Below are 18,742 nucleotides of genomic sequence, written 5' to 3'. Positions count from 1 at the left end.
TTCTCTCAGTTCAGTATTTGGTTTTTAACTCACCTAAACTGTTCTCTTCTCACTCCCTTTGCCTCCGATACTGCTCTTTCTTCTTCAGTCATTCTTCCCTCTTTCAGCAGTAATCTTGCCCTCTCCTGTGTTCCCACCTAATAGGTGTTGAGAATGCAGAAATGTAAATTATAGCTCAAACTTTGCAGCCGTAGGCAAGTCACTTCTGTATGCCTAATTTTTCTCATTTATTATGTCTGGATAGTGTCAGCCTCTCCTGCTCCCTAGTTCTTGGACTAAAATACCATGTGAGGGCCCTTTGCATAGTTAAAGGAAAACATGTATAAAAATTAAAAATCATGTCTTAAATGGAAGCTTATTTAATCTGTTTGTTTATTGGATGGAGAGCCTGAGGCTCTGGAATGCTGGATAACTTGCTCAGAGCCATACTGGGGTGTTTTCTAGCTGTGGTTAATACTGAACTGTCGTCTGCATTTCTAACCTATGATGAGATGCTGCCTCTACATAGCTATGGTTGAATGCAGGACTGAAGGGATTATTTAGACTTGTGTTTTAATTTGTTGTATCTGTATATTCTTTTTAAAAATATTGCTTAATTTGGCGGTCTCGCCCAGCGGGCATCTGCGGAGGTCCTTCTTAATTGATCGAATGTCCTTGTGTTTGTTCTCAGGCTGCAATGGATAGCGCCCGACTCAGTGCTGCCAAATCCTCTCCCATGATGGAAACAATCAACATGGTCAGTGCCTCATGTAATGAGAACATTTGTTGGCTTACTTTAGAGTGTAATGTTCAAAGTCTTCAGGTTACAGTGCATTGAATGAACTAGAGATTTAAGGGATGAATCAAGCAGCTGTTGCGACTAGCTTTTGCTTAGGAATGCTTTTTTCTTCTCCTGTATTGCTAAAGGAACACATACTTTCCCCAATACTAGATTCCATTAGTCAAGATTTGTGTTATGCAAGGGAACAGTGTATTGAAAGATCTCCCTGTAAATCTGTATCTGTGTGTCTTTTGGCCTGCCTGTCTAAAGAACGGTTCAGGTATTTGTCTCTGCCTGAGCACTGTCCTGGGGACCTAGGAAGGTGTCAGCTGGAGGTGTTCAGAGAAATAGACAACAGAAAAGGTAGGGAGAGAGAACTGAGCACTGTTGATAGGTTGTTCAGTTAAAGGAAGGGGATTTGCAGAAAAGAGGTGCTTGGCACCAAGTTTCAAAGTTCCAGTGTTTGTGGAGTCATAGATCTAAGAGTCTCTAAGGTCACAAAAGCCGACTCTTCCTGTGCCTGCCCTGGAGTGGTTAACTGAGAACTCATGAGCTACTGGAAATTGTTGTGCTAGGCAGATCACAAGATTAGACAAGAGAAGAAGAAATTTTTTAGTGCTTACTGGAGAATTATTACCAAAATTTGGTCTAAAGATGTTATATTTTAGTTGGATGATGGGAGAAGAAAGCTTAAAGAAATAGAAATAGTTAGCAGACTTCTTACAGATATGTTCATCAGTAATAGAATGTAGTGGTTACACTTTCAGAAAAACAGTATCACAAATTCAGCCTAAGAAGTCAACTTTAATAAGATGGCTTGGTAGGGCAGGCCTCTTGAAGATGGTCAGTTTTAATCTGGATTGATAAAGAGGAAGTAGACCCAGAGAGATCCTTTCTTCTTGGGTGCTCATTATTTATTTTCTCCTTTATAAATCAGTGTTTTTTATTATTTTTTGTTTCTAATGTTGAACCACTGATAAATGGCTTTCTTGCGTGTAGTATAATGGTGGTTTTAACACTGAAATTAGAGCAAAATCAAACCAGTAGTTTTTCAACTTCATGTCAAAAGCAGTTGGGTGCATAGTCGACATGGGCAGTTTTTTTGGGGGGAGGGACATGGCTAGTTCCCCAACCAGGGATCAGATCTGCTCCCTCTGCAGTGGAAGCTCAGAGTCTTCACCACTGGACCACCAGGGAAATCCCGGGCAGTTTTTAATTGAAGATGTGGTACTGAATTACTTAATTATTTCCTTAAGTTAACTTTATATTTATTCTCTTCCCGAAGTGCCTGCAATATCTTGATGTGTCAGTGCTGGGTGAGCTAGTTCCTAGATTATGTGAACTGATCAGAAGTGGTGTAGGTCTTGGAACCAAGGTAAGTGAGTGTATTTTTTACCAGAGAAATTTGCATCTTCATTAGTTTGGGCCACAAACGTTGAATAGACGTCATGTGTGAAATACATTTTTTTTGTTAAAACTTAATGCGATTTTACTTTAGCTATTTTGTTTCTGCGACTGCATTAGTAACTTAAAACATGTAACTGATTCAGAATATAAAACGTGTGACTTACTCAGTAAATACTGTCTCCTCTGTCCGTGGGAGTCTCCAGGCAAGAATACTGGAGTGGGTGCCTTCTGGTCCTTTGTGTGCACGTGTCTTACACGGTGCCCTCTTTAATGGCCACATGATACTTATTCCCTTGTGCGGCTGGAACATCATTTATTTTAGCCCGTCAGGGAACATCTGATTGATTTTCAGTTCTTTTGATTCTCCATAAAGCACTGTGATGAATGTCCTTGGACACATCTGAAGCTACTTCCTTTGGTTAAATTCCTAGAACTGGAAATGTGAAAACACGAATGGACAGGATGGCAGGTTCCCCTCCCAAAGGACTGTATGAGTCTCCTTCTCACTTGCAGTGTAGGAGAGCAGTGTACATTTGTGCAACAAAAGGTTCCTGCTGGAAGTCTTGAAGAAAATCTTCATGATAGTAATTTAAAATAAGAGTTTTTCTAGATGGTCTCTTGGAGGGGCTGTTAGGCTTTGGGTATTTCTTTAAATCTTTGACTTCTGAAACACAGTTTGATAGAACACTTGTGACCGTCACATTTAGACCTTTGCCTTTGTAACCCTGTAGGGAGGCTGTGCCAGCGTCATTGTATCACTAACTACTCAGTGTCCCCAGGACCTAACGCCTTACTCAGGTGAGTTTGTCTAAACCATGTGGGGCAATGGTTTTGTACGGCCATGTCTTGTGTGCTGCTGCTGCTAAGTCGCTTTAGTCGTGTCCGACTCTGTGCGACCCCATAGACGGCAGCCCACCAGGCTCCCCCGTCCCTGGGATTCTCCAGGCAAGAACACTGGAGTGGGTTGCCATTTCCTTCTCCAATGCGTGAAAGGGAAAAGTGAAAGTGAAGTCGCTCAGTCATGTCCAACTCTCAGTGACCCCATGGACTGCAGCCTACCAGGCTTCTCCGTCCACGGGATTTTCCAGGCGAGAGTACTGGAGTGGGGTGCCATTGCCTTCTCCGATGTCTTGCGTGACAAGGTTTTAAAAGGAAAAATAACGGTCACTGAGCCATGCTTGAGATGGTGTACTTCTTCCCTCAACCCCCCCGCCTCTACCTTTATCTCTCTTTGCAAGAGGTACAGGATGATCAAGTTGAGCAAGTTTCCACTGGTTTACAGATTTTATTTCTTGCTGGTACAAGGAGGGGAAAGTATCTCCTCTTCTGTAGGATTTGTAATTTTGCATCAACATTTTTATCTTCTTGGATTGGTTTCCAGGTGGATCTGATGGACTTTTATAAAAGTACCTTGCTCTCATTTTTGCAGCTTTCCCCCCAGTATTCTAGACACAGATTATTATTTTTTTACTTAGGTATTTCTTGGAGACACTGTGCCATATGCAGGATCTTAGTTCCCCCCTGGTGCCCCCTGCATTGGAAGCACAGATTCTTAACCACTGGACTGCCAGGGAAGTCCTGATGCAGTTTAATTTTTAATTTTACACCAAGCGAAGAGAAGCAAATGGATAGTACAAATGTAACGTGCAAGGGCTCTAGGCTACCATGGAATAAATCAGATACTAACTACAGAGCTAAGTTTGTTCGGGTCCTGGGAACAGAGCAGAGCATTCGGTCAACCAGGTGTCAAGATTTTCCTCCTTTGTTTGCACTAGGTAAACTCATGAGTGCTTTGCTTAGTGGCCTGACTGATCGGAACAGTGTAATTCAGAAATCCTGTGCATTTGCCATGGGCCATTTAGTTCGGGTAAGTTGAATTTCTTACTTAGTTAAGTAAGCATAGTGGCATAATTACAGAGAAATGACTGGGGTCGTTTCTCTTCCAGACCTCACGGGACAGCAGCACTGAGAAACTCCTGCAGAAGCTCAATGGCTGGTATATGGAGAAAGAAGGTACCTTTCTTTTCCTTCTTCAGTTCCTGTTAATTTAGATGTAAACAGCCTAATGAAACAGGGCAAATCAGGTCTTACCCTTTCTGATTTTATGTGCTTGGAGAGGAGCATTGCTGATTGATTTTACTGGTTTGTTTTGTTGTGGTACAAGTCCTGCAACGGTCTGTTTCAGCCAGTTACTCTTAAAAGGTAGTACGTGTCATGAAGATTGTGGGCTTTTCTGCTTCTCTTTAGAGCCCATCTACAAGACCTCTTGTGCTCTGACTATTCATGCGGTTGGACGATACAGCCCCGATGTACTGAAGAACCATGCCAAAGAAGTTCTGCCTTTGGCATTCCTAGGCATGCATGAAATTGCTGATGAGGAGAAAGCAGAAAAAGAAGAATGTAACTTATGGACTGAAGTGTGGCAGGAGAATGTCCCTGGTTAGTGAACAGTGCCTGTGAATTAACCCTGTTCCTTAAGAACCACAGTTGAAATTTATTTTTCTCATTTTTAAAAAAACTTTTACTGGAGTATAGTTGAAATAAAATATTGTGTTAATTTCTGCTGTACAGTGAAGTGAATCAGTTATACATATACCCCCTCTATTTTATATTCTTTTCCCATATAGGTCATTACGGAGTATTGAGTGAGTTCTCTGAGCTATACAGCAGGTTCTCATTAGTTATCTGTTTATGTATAGTAGTATATATATGTCAGTTCCAATCTCCCAATTACCCCTCCTGCCATACCCCCCAGTAACCATAAGTTTGTTTCCTACATCCCACTGTTGAAATTTCTGGCTCAGTTTTTATTCACAAACTTCTGTAGTTACTTTTCCTGGGACCTTCACAGCGTGTGTCCCGGTGGGTTCTCAGCCTGTCCAAATGGCTGAGTTCTCAGGTTGGCGCTCAGCGCTCTTTTCTTTCCTCTCTCATTGCTGCCCATGTGAGAGAACAGAAACCGCCCTAACACAGCAGAACTTTGCTTATTTCAGTCGAGAGTGAACCGTGATTTTTCTGTTGCTCTGAGTAATATTTTAGAGTAGTGCCTCTCCACTCTGCTTTTCACCTGGACACACATTCATGGGTGACAGCCCCCCTGTGGGTGCGTCCAAGTTCATAAAGTCCTGCTGCTGTGAAGACGTCTCACACCACTGCTCCCTTCCTGTCCCTCTCAGAGAGTGATGTGATGCAGTGTAACTGTTGAGAGTCACTGCTTCAAACTAGTGTTCACTGACTTTTATTCCAGACTTAGGGGGAAAAAAACCTATTAGTTTTGGGGATTGTTTTGGTCACTTAAAAGTTGCTTTAATTTCGCTTTTCATAACCTAGGTTCCTTTGGCGGCATTCGGTTATACCTGCAGGAGTTGATTACCATTACCCAGAAGGCTTTACAGTCTCAGTCCTGGAAAATGAAAGCACAGGGTGCAATTGCCATGGCGTCAATTGCAAAGCAAACCAGCTCCCTGGTACCTCCGTATCTGGGAATGATACTGACCGCATTACTACAAGGCCTAGCTGGAAGAACGTGGGCAGGAAAGGTAAAGGAACCATTCATGCCCAGTTAAACTTAAGGTATCCTTAAAGAATTATGACTTCATCCTTCACTTTTCATTTTCTATAAAAATTAAAATGTTGTTTTGTGGGACAAAAGATGGATTGTTTTTGTGAGCCAGACAGATTTCCTAGGCAGTGGGAAGCCTTGGGTAAACTTTGATTTAATGTGATATTTCATCAGAGTATAACCCACATGTCCTTGAATAGTGCACAGTAATGCTGGGGGTTGATTTTTATTTATCCTATTCAACGTTCCAAGACAAGTCTTAAACCAAGTGGTCATCCTTTTGTCCCTGTTGGCCTCATGAGCTGACCATCAGGATTGGGCATATGTGAAACTGAGTGGCCAGGCCAGTGTGTCTGAACCCCCGAGTTCAGGATGCACATCTCTGGGGCCTGTGAATTGGTCATTTTTTATAGATGGTTGATGGTAGGTTACGCACAATGACTGTGTAATGGGGAGCATGAGACTGTGGCATCATATATAGTCTGCTTGACGTGGTAGAAGCCCTGGTGGCCTGTGCTGAGCTGTAGATGAAGTGGGGGCCTCGGAGTCAGAGCCAGTTCTGATTCCATTGTTGATGCTTTTACCTCTATACCCTTGGGCAAGTCGGTTCTCTGGGCTTCATGCAGTGGAGATGAGAACAGTTATCCTGCTTCCATGGTCTGGAGCAAAACTCTGTGGATGTGCTCGTTAAACAGTAAAGTCTGTTAAAGATGTGATGACTGGTTCATTTTTGTTGCCATAATTTTTAGATACTTCTGAGGTAGTTGTACTCATGTGCAGAGAATGTAAATGACACATGGGTGCTTATCTTTTCCTCTTTCAACCCTTTAGGAAGAACTTTTGAAAGCCATTGCCTGTGTGGTGACCGCTTGCAGGTAAATGTTCCTTCAGTGAATCAGATGCCATTTCTTAAACTGAGCTGGAAAGCCGCAGCCTTTATTAATTGTTTGATCCTTTCGTATGGGTCTTACAGTGCAGAGCTGGAGAAGCCTGTGCCCGGTCAGCCCAGCACAAATGAAATCCTCCAGGCTGTTCTGAAGGAGTGTGGCAAAGAGAACCCCAAGTACAAGATTGTAGCAATCAGTTGTGCAGGGGATGTCTTAAAGGCCACCAAAGAAGACAGGTTCCAGGAGTTTGCCGACATTGTCATACCTCTCATCAAGAAGGTAATGACTGCCATCTCCTTTCAGCTCTTGTTTATACTTTTAAGAAAATTTTAAAAAGAAGGAAAAGATTTTCCTGTGTCCTCTTTGCACATTTTTTTATGATTCATGTAGCTGCAAATTGCAGAAGATCCCAAAACATCATGGCTTTAAGCAAGATAGACGTTTGTCTCTCACATACTACTTTTGGGAGTCTGGCTCTTTATAACTCCCAGCTCTGCTATCCCTGGGGGGTGGCCACTGTCCTCACAGTCCACCATGTGTCTGTGTTCAAGCAGGTGATGGCAGAGGAGATGGAGAAAAAATGAAAGGTCAAACTAGGCACATCGGATCTCTCTTAAGGGGAGGTCCTAGAAACTGTGGCAGGGCCTTTTCACTTCTCCCATTGGTCAGTGCTTAGCCAAATGGCCGTACCTGGCTGCAAATGAGGTTGTGAACAGTAATCTTCATCTTAGGTATCCATTTCCCCTCCATGGGAGAATGGTGGATTTTTTTTTTTTTTATTTAAACAAAGCAGAGAGCTTCTCTGGAAGTCCAGTGGTTAAGACTCTGCACTTCCAATGCAGGGAGTGTGGGTTTGATACCTGATCAGGGAACTAAGATCCCACATGCCACGTGGCATGGCCAAAAAAAAGAAAAAGATAACAAAGCAGAAAGATGAGTTTATTGCAGAGATTTCATCCTGAGAGCCAGGAAACTTAGGGGTGCAGGACCAGTGAGTTCCTGAGTCTGGTGTTGGAGTGGACGAATCGTCTCTCTCATGGTGGGGGTGCAGGACCAGTGAGTTCCTGAGTCTGGTGTTGGAGTGGACGAATCGTCTCTCTCATGGTGGTACTGAGCGTTGCGTTGCACGTCTGTGCAGCAGCCAGCCCAGCATCCCAGAGTGAAGACGGGGAGCTCAGTGTGCCACTGCTGACTGCCTTTGCTGCAGATCAGGGGACTTTGATCAAAAATGGACTTTGATTTCTTTTGGATAATGAAGTTTTTGTTTTTAAAGGTTGGACACTGATTCAGAGAAAGAAGGATATGGTTTACCAATTTTTTTTTTTTTTTTTGTGAAACACAAAATATTTTAAATAACATTTTTATCTGGTTTCTTGTGTTGCTGCTGTTTTGCAGTTGTAAAAAAGTTTAAATAATTTCTGTTCCATACATAATGGTAGTGTATGGATTTGGAAGACCTGTATTTTAAACGGATTATTTTACCAGCCAGCTGGACAAGTCACTTCCCAGCTTGTTTCCTTATCTTATAAAGATGGAGTTTGGATTTAGATCATTACGAGTTCTTTCTCCTTTAATTCCATGATTGTAATGCCACCCTTTCTGTGTTGTGCTCAAAATACTATATATATGATAGGTTTTTTCACCTTTGCCCACAGATTCCTTTACAGGATCGCCCAAATTTATTGGAGAGATGTAGTCTTCCTGTTCGAAATTCATTTAATGAATAGGATGACCCATGGTAGAGAATTTAGCATTTAATTCCTGGTTAACATCTCATACTCTGGTACCCTGAATGTTTTATTATACTTGTAACTTCAAAGAAAAAACTTTTTTTAATTTGCTTTCTTTTTCTTTGCCATGTCCTAGAACTCACCTGAAAGCATTGGAGTCCGGACAACCAAAAATGAAGATGAGAATGAGAAGGAAAAGGAGCTCCAGCTGGAATCTCTGCTGGGAGCCTTTGAGAGCCTGGGCAAAGCCTGGCCCCGAAGTGCAGAGACCCAGCGTAAGCAACAGAACCTGCATTTCAAGAAGTGCTGTAGTCAGGAATTACTTCATGAGAGCAGAGGCGTTCCCTGTGATGATTTATAGCTGCAGTTTTCCTGTAGAGCCTGACTGATGAATAGAGAGGATTATCCAATATAAATCATATTCCTATGTTGGCAGATAATCTCATTGACTGTTAGATTGGTACTGCTGCTGTAGCATAGTACTACAGACTGGGTGGCTTCTTTTCTCATGAGCCTGCAGATGAGAAGTCTGAGATCAAGGCGTCAACAGTGTTGAGGTTTCTTTTGGGTTCTTTCTCCTTGGCTTGTAAATGGCCATCCATGTCTCTGTGTCCTGATGTTCTTATACCTTATATACCAGTCATCTTGGATTAGGGCCCTAGTGGTCTCTTTGAAAACCATCTCCCAGTACAATCACATTCTGAGATACTTGGGGTTATTAGGACTTCAACATGTAAATTTGTGGCAAATGGCAACCCACTCCAGTATTCTTGCCTGGAGAATCCCATGGACAGAGGAGCCTGTCGGACATGACTTAGCGACTAAACCACCATAGCAACTGTGATACATTTTATCATAATTTGGCTATAAAAAGAATTCTGTTGGTCTTGTTGATGGCACTGTATTCTGAGAGGTCCATGGGACTTATTAGTGGGGGTCTCTCTGTCTCAAAATTAATGGCCTTGTTGCTCAACCTTCAATAAGCAAATGAAATCTGTCTGCCTGAGAAACTCGTAACTTTCTGAGAGATTTGCAGAATTGAGCATAATCTTTCCAAGGGAAAAGTGAAAGTTGCTCAGTCATGTCTGACTCTTTGTGACCCCATGGACTATACAGTCCATGGAATTCTCCAGGCCAGAATACTGAAATGGGTAGCCTTTCCCTCCTCCAGGGGATCTTCCCAACCCAGGGATCGAACCCAGGTCTCCTACATTGCAGGCAGATTCTTTACTAGCTCAGCCACAAGGGAAACCCAAGAATACTGGAGTGGGTAGCCTATCCCTTCTCCAGCGGATCTTCCTGACCCAGGAATCGAACTGGGGTCTCCTGCATTGCAGGTGGATTCTTTACCAACTGAGCTATCAGGGAAGCCCAAGGCTGGCTTAAATAAATAGTAAACCTTTACTCGCGGGTTAGGTTGTAGTTAGTAGGAGTTTGCCTTGTGTTGGTTCTTGCAGTGCATCCTACATCTGAATATTCCTGAATCTTATGAAAAGCATCATTGACTCTCTGTGATTCAGTTCAGTCTCTCAGTTGTGACTCTTTGCGACCCCATGGACTGCAGCACACCACGCTTCCCTGTCTATCACCAACTCCAAGGGACTCTAAAGAGTCTTCTCCAACACCACAGTTCAAAAGCATCAATTCTTTGGTGCTCAACCTTCTTTATGGTCCAGCCCTCACATCCATACATGACTACTGGAAAATCCATAGCTTTGATTAGACGGACCTTTGTTGGCAAAGTAATGTCTCTCTGTTTTGTTAATATTTTGGATGTATCTCAAATCACACTTAAGAGTGTCATTGAGCCTTGCCATCCTTTGTGTCAACTTCAAAAAGTATATTTGCTATGTATAGGATGGGTTTTCCCAGAGATACAGATTTGTAAGAGGTTTTATTTCTTGACATTATGTTTGGACTGCAGTGGAAGCCCACTTACTTGATTTCATTAGGGCTGTTAACTTTTGCTTGATAGGTAGAAAAAATTCAAACAGGGAGTTATAATAAAAAGATGATACATATACAAGGCAATCTTAGTGTAAGGAATTGAGATGTACATTCATATAGCAGTCACAGGGGAAGGGCAAAGGCCTTTGAGAATTTGTTCCACGCTGGCTTCTCATATACATCTTACTCATAATATATCATCTTCAATTTCTGGTTTTATTTCCTCTTTTTCTTTTTGGTTTTATTTCTTTATAGTGGAGAAAGAAAGCAGTTTTTTAGGAAGCTGTTCAAATACAGAATCTAGATTCTTAACCCCTATCCATCGTTACATTTGTGAACCTTACTAAATTCTGCAGCATTTAAAAAGTAACTACTTTGTTGAGTTTTATGCTCCTGTTTCATCACTTAGCAAAATATTAATTACATAATTACAATAAGAGTGCAGTTGGCATAACAGATTTGTGATAAAACGCCATTGACTCTAGTTAAATCTGCAATATGCAGAAGCTTGTGAGTGTCCAGCAAGGAGCCCCCAGCCTCCAGAGTCCTGCTTTCTTTGGCTGTCATTCAGGGTATTTTACAGGGAAAACGCAGTGTGGTTGACTCTGTCAGTTCTTTAGAGAAGGATATCGCCTTGACAGTGAATAGTTATAACTTTTGAACAGTTGTATAGGATTTGAGGGTGGGGGAGGGATATTTCTGATCAGGGAAGTTTGTAGGAATTGAACAGAGTCACGCTGAAATGTTTTTGAAATTTCATGGCTTTAATTAAAGGCATTTGTTTTTTTTTTTTTCACTTTTTCCTCTCTCCCCGTCTCTTCCACATACTCCCCAACCCCACCCTCTCTGTTTGTCCCTCTCTCCCTCTGTTCTTTGTTTCTCTCACTTGCTCTGTCTCTTGCTTCTTCATACTCTCTGTCCTGCTCTGTCCCAATCTGTCTTTTTTCCCAGGTTGTTATCGTCAGGAGTTGTGCAAGCTGATGTGTGAACGGCTGAAACTCAGCACGTGGAAAGTGCAGCTGGGAGTCCTACAGGCAATGAATGCCTTTTTTCAGGGGTAATTCGCTTCATAGTTCAGTCATTTATTTTACTTTCCCCTTCCCCTTAGCACTTTATGTATAATCAGTGGAATTCTTTTGAATTTCAAAATTGAAAGCTAAAGTGACATCATAATGTAATACATACAGATAGGAATTGTTTGTGCCAGAAAGGCTTCAGAATGTTTCTGAAATAACTAGTATTTGGATCTTGCTTTCTGATTTGTACAGATTAATGCTTTTAGAAGAAGAACATGCAGATCCTGAGGCTCTGGCTGAAATTCTCCTTGAAACTTGTAAATCAATCACATATTCTTTAGGTGAGTGGTAAACTGATATGGTAAAGAGTCTGCCTGCAGTGCAGGTGACCCTGGTTTGATCCCTGGGTCAGGAAGATCCGCTGGAGAAGGGATAGGCTACCCACTCCAGTATTCCTGGGCTTCCCTTGTGGCTCAGCTGGTAAAGAAACCGCCTGCAATGCGGGAGAGCTTGGTTCGATCCCTGGGTTGGGAAGATCCCCTGGAGAAGGGAAAGGCTACCCACTCCAGTATTCTTGGCCTGGAGAATTCCATGGACTGTATAGTCCATGGGGTCCCAAGAGTCAGACATGACTGAGCGGGTTTTGCTTTCACTTGCAAACTGACATGGATAAGGGGGTTTTCATTTTAAAGCTCAAGGAGTTAAAGTTCAAATATTTCCTACCTTGTGCTGGGAACTAAATTCATGGAATCAACTACTGAACTCTCCTGTTTAATAGACTCAATATGTGCCCCCAAACTGGAATGTATTAACCTGAAACTAATTAGGATTTCAATACCTAGGTTAGAAAAACCTTTGTGATCAGTATTTTTTAAAACCTTGTATTTGGAAATAATTTCAAACTTAGAGAAAAGTATAGTAATAGTGCATATGATACTTGTATATGCTTTACCCAAAGTTACCTGTTAACATTTTGTGCCAGTTACTTTGATTTGCCTTCTGTACACATATAATACTTTTCCCTGAACATTTGAAAGTATATTGCTTACATCCTGCCCCTTTTCTCCTAAGTTCTTCAGTGTGCCTGCTTTTACATAATCACAGTATAGTTACCAACTTTGGATAGTGTAACGATGCAGTATTTTTTATCATTCATATTCTAGGTTTTCAGTTGACTCAGTAATATTTTTTATATAATTTTTTCCTCCTCTCCTTAAGGAATCTGGTTCAGAGTCATTTAGTCAGTTTATTGATAGTTGTCATATGTTTTTAGTCTCCTTTAATCTGGAATGCTTCCTTGGCCTTTCTCCGTCTTATATGACATTGACAATTTTGAAGAAAAGCCTCGGCTTCCACTGCTTTAAAACTAGAATGTCTCTCATTTGCCACTTGTCTCGTGTTTCCTGCGATCCGATCCGGGTTATGAATTCCCAGTTGTGCGTCTGTAAGTGATGTTGCGTCCTCTCCCATCAAGAGGCACACGGTGTCCCTCTGCCCTCATTGGCGAGGTTAACTGATGACCTGGCCAAGGTGCTGCTCAGTTTTCTCTGCTGATGGTCACTGTTTTTTCCCCTTCTGTCTGGTAGGCTGCCTGCGGGAGAACCTGCTCCTCTTCAGAACTGTGTCTTCTGAGCAGTCTGGGAGAAGACACTCTAAGACCATGTACATGCACTGCTGGTTTTCAAAATGTCTCCTCTAGACTCAGCGCGCACTGATAGGTTTTCCTGAACCAGCTTTTACTAAGAGGATTTTCCAACTCTAGCACCTCCTCCACATTTACCCTTTAACAGCTGGTGTCCTCTCATAAGCCAGGTCCCTCTCCTGAACTCTTTATTAATCTATTATCCACATTGTTTCATGCATTCCTTTATTTCCCTATTGGCTTATAATTAACTTTCCTGAATTAATTTGTTGCTCAAATTTTCCCAAGATTTGGCCAGTGGAAGCCCCTTTGAGCTGATTCCTGTGTCTGGTTGTCAGCTTACCACCATTTTTTAAGCACTCGTGTACTTCTTAGCATAACAACCTGTTACAACCTCATTTTGTTCTTTCTTTGTCTCAGTTCTGGTTATGTGTTAGTTTTTTCTCTAGACAGTTTCACTGTGAGCTAGATGCTTCGTATAGAGTAGACACCAAGGAAGCATATTTCAGTGGTGATCCTTGGAGGTAGCCACGTGGTTTTGGATAAAGAACTGGCAGCTAAGAAACTAGTCCTCATGGGGTCAGGTCCTGGCCAGGTGTCCCTGAGTTGGCTCTTTACCTAACCTGGGTTGTGTCGTGTTCTTTGCTAAAATGAAGAGTCGTGAAAACCTTAAGACCTTTTCTTAGGTATCCTGTGAAATCAATATGTGTTTGAGATAGTGTCTTTTGATTTCCAACTTCTAAAATGGGTCCTTTAAATATTGCCATTTATTGTGGAGATTGGTATATTTGACTGATGGCTTTTTTTTTTTTTTTTGAAGTAAGGAATATGGACTTGTAGCACATTTCTAGTATTTGATGATAATTGTCAAAGGGACACTTACTTAAGAACAGATATATCTTTCCCTGAATTTATAATTTCTGAATGTCTTTTTTTTTGGTAACATTAACTTAATCTTAAAAGTACTATTTGTAAGGCATATAAAACAAATAATGTGAACTATATGATTTCCTTCTTAGAAAATAAGACCTACTCATCTGTGAGAACAGAAGCTTTATCTGTGATAGAATTGCTGCTTAAAAAACTTGAAGGTGAGTTCTTGATACTTCTGATTGGAGGACCAGAAAGCCAAGGAGACTTTATGGCAGATGTTTTAGGAATTTTTTTTATTTTCTGTTTTTGTTTTGAATGAAGCATATACCCCGAAATGTAAATTAATATATTTGTACATGAAAGTTGAATATACATAGCTAAAACCTTCAAACTTTATGAAGTGTTACATTCGGTACACTTCTATTTTATATACTTTTAATGCATTATGAACTATGATTATCTCAATAAAGTTTTAGTTTCCAACACAAAAAAACCTCAAATAGCCAAAGCAATGTTGAGAAAGAAGAATGGAAGTGGAGGAATCAACCTGCCTGACTTCAGACTGTACTACAAAGATACAGTCATCAAGACAGTATGTTACTGGCACAAAGACAGAAATATAGATTAATGGAACAAACTAGAAAGCCCAGAGGTAAATCCACATACCTGTGGATACCTTATTTTTGACAAAGGAGGCAAAAATACACATTAGAGAAAAGACAATCTCTTTGACAGGTGGTGCTGGGAAAATGGGTCAACCACCTGTAAAAGAATGAAACTAGAACACTTTCTAACACCATACACAAAAATAAACTCAAAATGGATTAAAGATCTAAATGTAAGACTAGAAACTATAAAACTAGAGGAAAACATAGGCAGAACACTCTCTGACATAAATCACAGCAATATCCTCTATGACTCACCTCCCAGAGTAATGGAAATAAAAGCAAAAATAAACAAATGGGACCTAATTAAACCTAAAAGTTTTTGCACAACGAAGGAAACCGTAAGCAAGGTGAAAAGGCAGCCTTCGGAATGGGAGAAAATAATAGCAAACGAAATAACTGACAAAGAATTAATCTCCAAAATATGCAAGCAGCTCATGCAGCTTAATACCAGAAGGATAAACAACTCAATCAAAAAATAAGCCAAAGAACTAAACAGACATCTCTCCTAAGAAGACATAGAAATGGCTAACAAACACATGAAAAGATGCTCAACATCACTCATTACAGAGAAATGCAAATCAAAACCACAATGAGGAACCATCTTACACCAGTCAGAATGACTGCCATCAAAAAGTCTACAAACAATAAATGCTGGGGAGGGTGTGAAGAAAAGAGAACACTCTTACACTGTTGGTGGGAATGCAAACCAGTACAGCCACTATGGAGAACAGTGTAGAGATTCCTTAAAAAACTGGAAATAGAACTGCCATATGACCCAGTGATCCCACTGCTGGGCATACACCCTGAGGAAACCAGAATTGAAAGAGACACACGTACCCCAGTGTTCATTGCAGCACTGTTTACAATAGCCAGACATGGAAGCAACCTAGACGTCCATTGACAGACGAATGGATAAGAAAGTCATGGTACATATACACAATGGAATATTACTCAGCTATAAAAGAAAAAGAACACATTTGAGTCAGTTCTAATGAGGTGGATGAAACTGGAGCCTATTATACAGAGTTAAGTAAGTCAGAAAGAAAAACACCAATACAGTATATTAATGCATATATATGGAATTTTAGAAAGATGGTAATGACGACCCTATATGCAAGACAGCAAAAGAGACACAGATGTAAAGAACAGACTTTTGGACTCTGTGGGAGAAGGCAAGGGTAGGATGATTTGAGAGAATAGCATTGAAACATGTATATTACCATATGTGAAATAGATGACCAGTCCAAGTTCAATGCATGAAGCAGGGCACTCAAAGCCGGTGCCCTAGGACTACCCAGAGGGATGGGGTGGAGAGGGAGGTGAAGGGGTTTCAGGATCCGGGGACACATGTACACTACACCTGCGGCTGACTCATGTCAATGTATGGCAAAAACCACCACAGTATTGTAATTAGCCTCCTCCTGAATATTCATTGGAAGGACTGACGCTGAAGCTGAAACTCCAACACTTTGGCCATCTGATGCGAAGAACTGACTCGTTTGAAAAGACCCTGATGCTGGGAAAGATTGAAGGTGGGAGGAAAAGGGGACGACAGAGGATGAGATGGTTGGATGGCATCACCGACTCAATGGACATGGGTTTGAGTAAACTCCGGGAGTTGGTGATAGACAGGGAGGCCTGATGTGCTGCAGTCCTTGGGGTCACAAAGAGTCAGACACGACTGAGCTGCTGAACTGAACTGAACTAAATTAATTTTAAAAAAAAGGTTTAGTTTCCATAGTGAATCTTGAGTTAATCTTGGTTAATTACAGCACATGGCTCACTGCACACATGTCAGTAAACAGCATGACACACCGAAGAGTGAAGTTAGGAAAACATTGAACAGTTAACTTCCTGAGTCATCAGATTTGATCGCAGTGTTCTTGGTTGATTTTTTTCTGTTTTCCTTTTTAAAAGCTGTCTTACACAGGAGCGATTTTATCTAGTTGTCTGTTCCATCACTGGTAACAGAAGGCTGGTAGCATTTCTCCAGTAGTGTATCTGCTGCTGACTTCAAAAGGAGGCCTCTTTTCTTTTTTTCTCTGTTATTATTTTAGCCATACGTATAAAGAATGAGGAAGATGGAATGGTTTTCTGTACAGCCTTATGTATTTGCTGTTTCTCATTCTGTCTCTGTCCTTGCCTAGCAATTAAAGCACCTCTCAAGGCTCCATAAAATAGGCTGTTTAGATTCAGTAGCATTGCACACCTTATAATCCATTTTCCTTGTTGAAATGAAAGCTAGGCACTTAGATATATCCCTGGATTCTCATGTTTGCCATATATGTATGAGTACATTCTAGATGAGGAAAAAGGCTAAACAGTGAAATATCTTGCCTGAAACTCCATCACCAGAACGTATCAGAACCTCATAAACAAGATTTAGGATCTGACATACTTTCTGAATTTCTAAAATTTTGAGCATGCGTGTAGTTCTATGCTTCTCTTAAAGGTGTAATAAAGTGTCGTCTGTTCAAACTGTCTACAATTTTCAGATGTATTGAGGATTTTTTTTTTTTTACTGAGTTTATCTTAACAAAGATATATTCAGCTCAGTTGCTGCAATGGCTTTTTGTCACCATGTGCCCTGTCTCCTGTGTGGCTTCAGCGTCCCTTCATTCTCTTTGTCCCAGCAGCTCTGGAGGCAGAGGATGAAACCTCCTGATAGGCCCTCAGGTTATTGTCAATAATCAGATTCTGAGACAACTATTAAACCTGGGATCATTATATGCAGAACAGTTCTTGCATTTATTTCAGGGATAGGATGTGTGGCATAAAAGCAGAAAAAATAGTTTTGGGTTTTCTGCTTGCTTCTTCTCTAAGGATTCTTTTGTGTTTCTTCTTTCCATTCAGAATCGAAACAGTGGGAAAGTTTGACACCTGAGTGCAGAGTGGTCCTGATTGAGTCTTTAGGAACCATGGAGACAGACAGCAGACCTGAGCTGCAGGAGAAAGCATCGTTACTGAAGAAAACACTTGAAAATCTGGAATAAATTAGAAGGGGAAGAAACAAAACAAGTGCCATGTTCATTGGGGTTTGAAACAGTGGTATTCTTTGAAAAACCAAGTGGGGAAAAGTAAAGATTAATCTGTAGCATGCATCATTCCTTGGCTGAAATAAAAAAAAAAAAAATGCCTTAAATTTTGTTCCTTATTAGCTTTATTTTACTCGATGTTTTGAAAATATTTGGACTGGATAAGCTAAATGGAACCTTGGATGATATTTGAGAGGTGGTTGTAGGTGAAACTGACAGAAATAGCTGTTGAAAGAATTAGAGCTATTATTAAAGGAACAGACAAAGTTACAGAGGAACCTGCATACAACTCTTAGAACTGCATCCAAATTTTATAAAGTCCTTTCAGGAAGAGGGGCTGTGTAAATCGCTTAGTTTAACCCCCTTCTGTAACCTGAAGAAATAGGCTATGAGATGATGTAGTTTCCTTTCGGAGGCCTGTGCCGAGGCTGGAACCTGCATGTTTGATGCCCCACCCAGGACACTTTTCTTTTACACCCTGCTGCCAATCAGTGCTAACCTGACCTACCTGAGAAAGTCCCAAGATGAGAAGGTACAGCAGACCTGGCACCAGAACTGAACTGACCCATTATGTAAGCACTCTTGGATTCTTGACGTTCAGAAGCTGAACATTTGTCTTATCATTTGTTTAGATGGTTGGCTTTTAGAATGGTTATCTACCAACCTTATAGGTCGAGAGGGAGGGGAAATTCAGTTTCTATGCGATAATTCTAATCGTCCTCCTTTTACAAGCAGATGAAGGTAGATTAGGACAAAATTGTTCATTCTGTGGTGTGTATTTAGCAAATCTCTAACCAACAAGGATATCGTAAGTGCTTTGGTTTAGGTCATTTATAATTTCAAAACTGTAAAGGCAAATTTTTCTACTCACTTTTATGCTAACAGTATGACTGGGACAGAAGGAGAAGCATTTTAATTAGCCATCTGAGAATAACATGATATCATTCAAAGTACGTAATTGTGGCTAGGGATTCTTTCTTTCCTTATACTGCTCATACTCCTGCCCAGGGATGTCAGGTAAGGGGGAAAGAAGTTTAAATAAGTGTTTATCAAGGTGAATGGAGAACCCTCTAGCTCACCTTGGATTCCAAGCACAAAATTGACTTTCACTCAATTCTGACCCCCAGCTGATGTTAACAGCAGGGTGGAAACTCCATGTTGTTATTTTTGGGGGCCTCTGTTAACTGAAGTGGAGCTTCCCAGGTGGCGCTTTGT

General features: G+C 41.0%; 1 protein-coding gene across 30 annotated transcripts in view; it reads left to right on the top strand.

The window, feature by feature from the left end:
• Positions 1-17,634, top strand: part of ECPAS (Ecm29 proteasome adaptor and scaffold) — a 109,770-nt gene extending 92,136 nt beyond the window's left edge. For 22 of the 30 annotated variants that reach the window (XM_081574410.1, XM_081574417.1, XM_081574412.1 and 19 more), the window contains 14 exons: positions 671-736; positions 2,046-2,135; positions 2,899-2,965; positions 3,943-4,034; positions 4,114-4,180; positions 4,415-4,606; positions 5,498-5,706; positions 6,561-6,604; positions 6,703-6,895; positions 8,483-8,621; positions 11,245-11,350; positions 11,562-11,650; positions 13,971-14,042; positions 17,346-17,634. In XM_081574410.1, the coding sequence (XP_081430536.1) occupies positions 671-736; positions 2,046-2,135; positions 2,899-2,965; positions 3,943-4,034; positions 4,114-4,180; positions 4,415-4,606; positions 5,498-5,706; positions 6,561-6,604; positions 6,703-6,895; positions 8,483-8,621; positions 11,245-11,350; positions 11,562-11,650; positions 13,971-14,042; positions 17,346-17,485 (1,566 nt within the window). In that variant the 3' untranslated portion in view covers positions 17,486-17,634. Of the gene's footprint in view, positions 1-670; positions 737-2,045; positions 2,136-2,898; positions 2,966-3,942; positions 4,035-4,113; positions 4,181-4,414; positions 4,611-5,497; positions 5,729-6,560; positions 6,605-6,662; positions 6,896-8,482; positions 8,622-11,244; positions 11,351-11,561; positions 11,651-13,970; positions 14,043-17,345 lie in introns of all 30 variants that reach the window. The other 8 variants (XR_014078195.1, XR_014078206.1, XR_014078184.1 and 5 more) reach the window with 2 other exon arrangements.
• Positions 17,635-18,742: the final 1,108 nt, after the last annotated feature.

Source organism: Giraffa tippelskirchi, chromosome 1 (genome assembly GCF_054371585.1).
Source record: "Giraffa tippelskirchi isolate mGirTip1 chromosome 1, T2T-mGirTip1v1.2.pri, whole genome shotgun sequence".
In the NCBI taxonomy this organism is placed as follows: Eukaryota; Metazoa; Chordata; class Mammalia; order Artiodactyla; family Giraffidae; genus Giraffa; species Giraffa tippelskirchi.
Note: the sequence above shows the minus strand (reverse complement) of the source record. Positions and strands in the feature narration are given on the sequence as shown.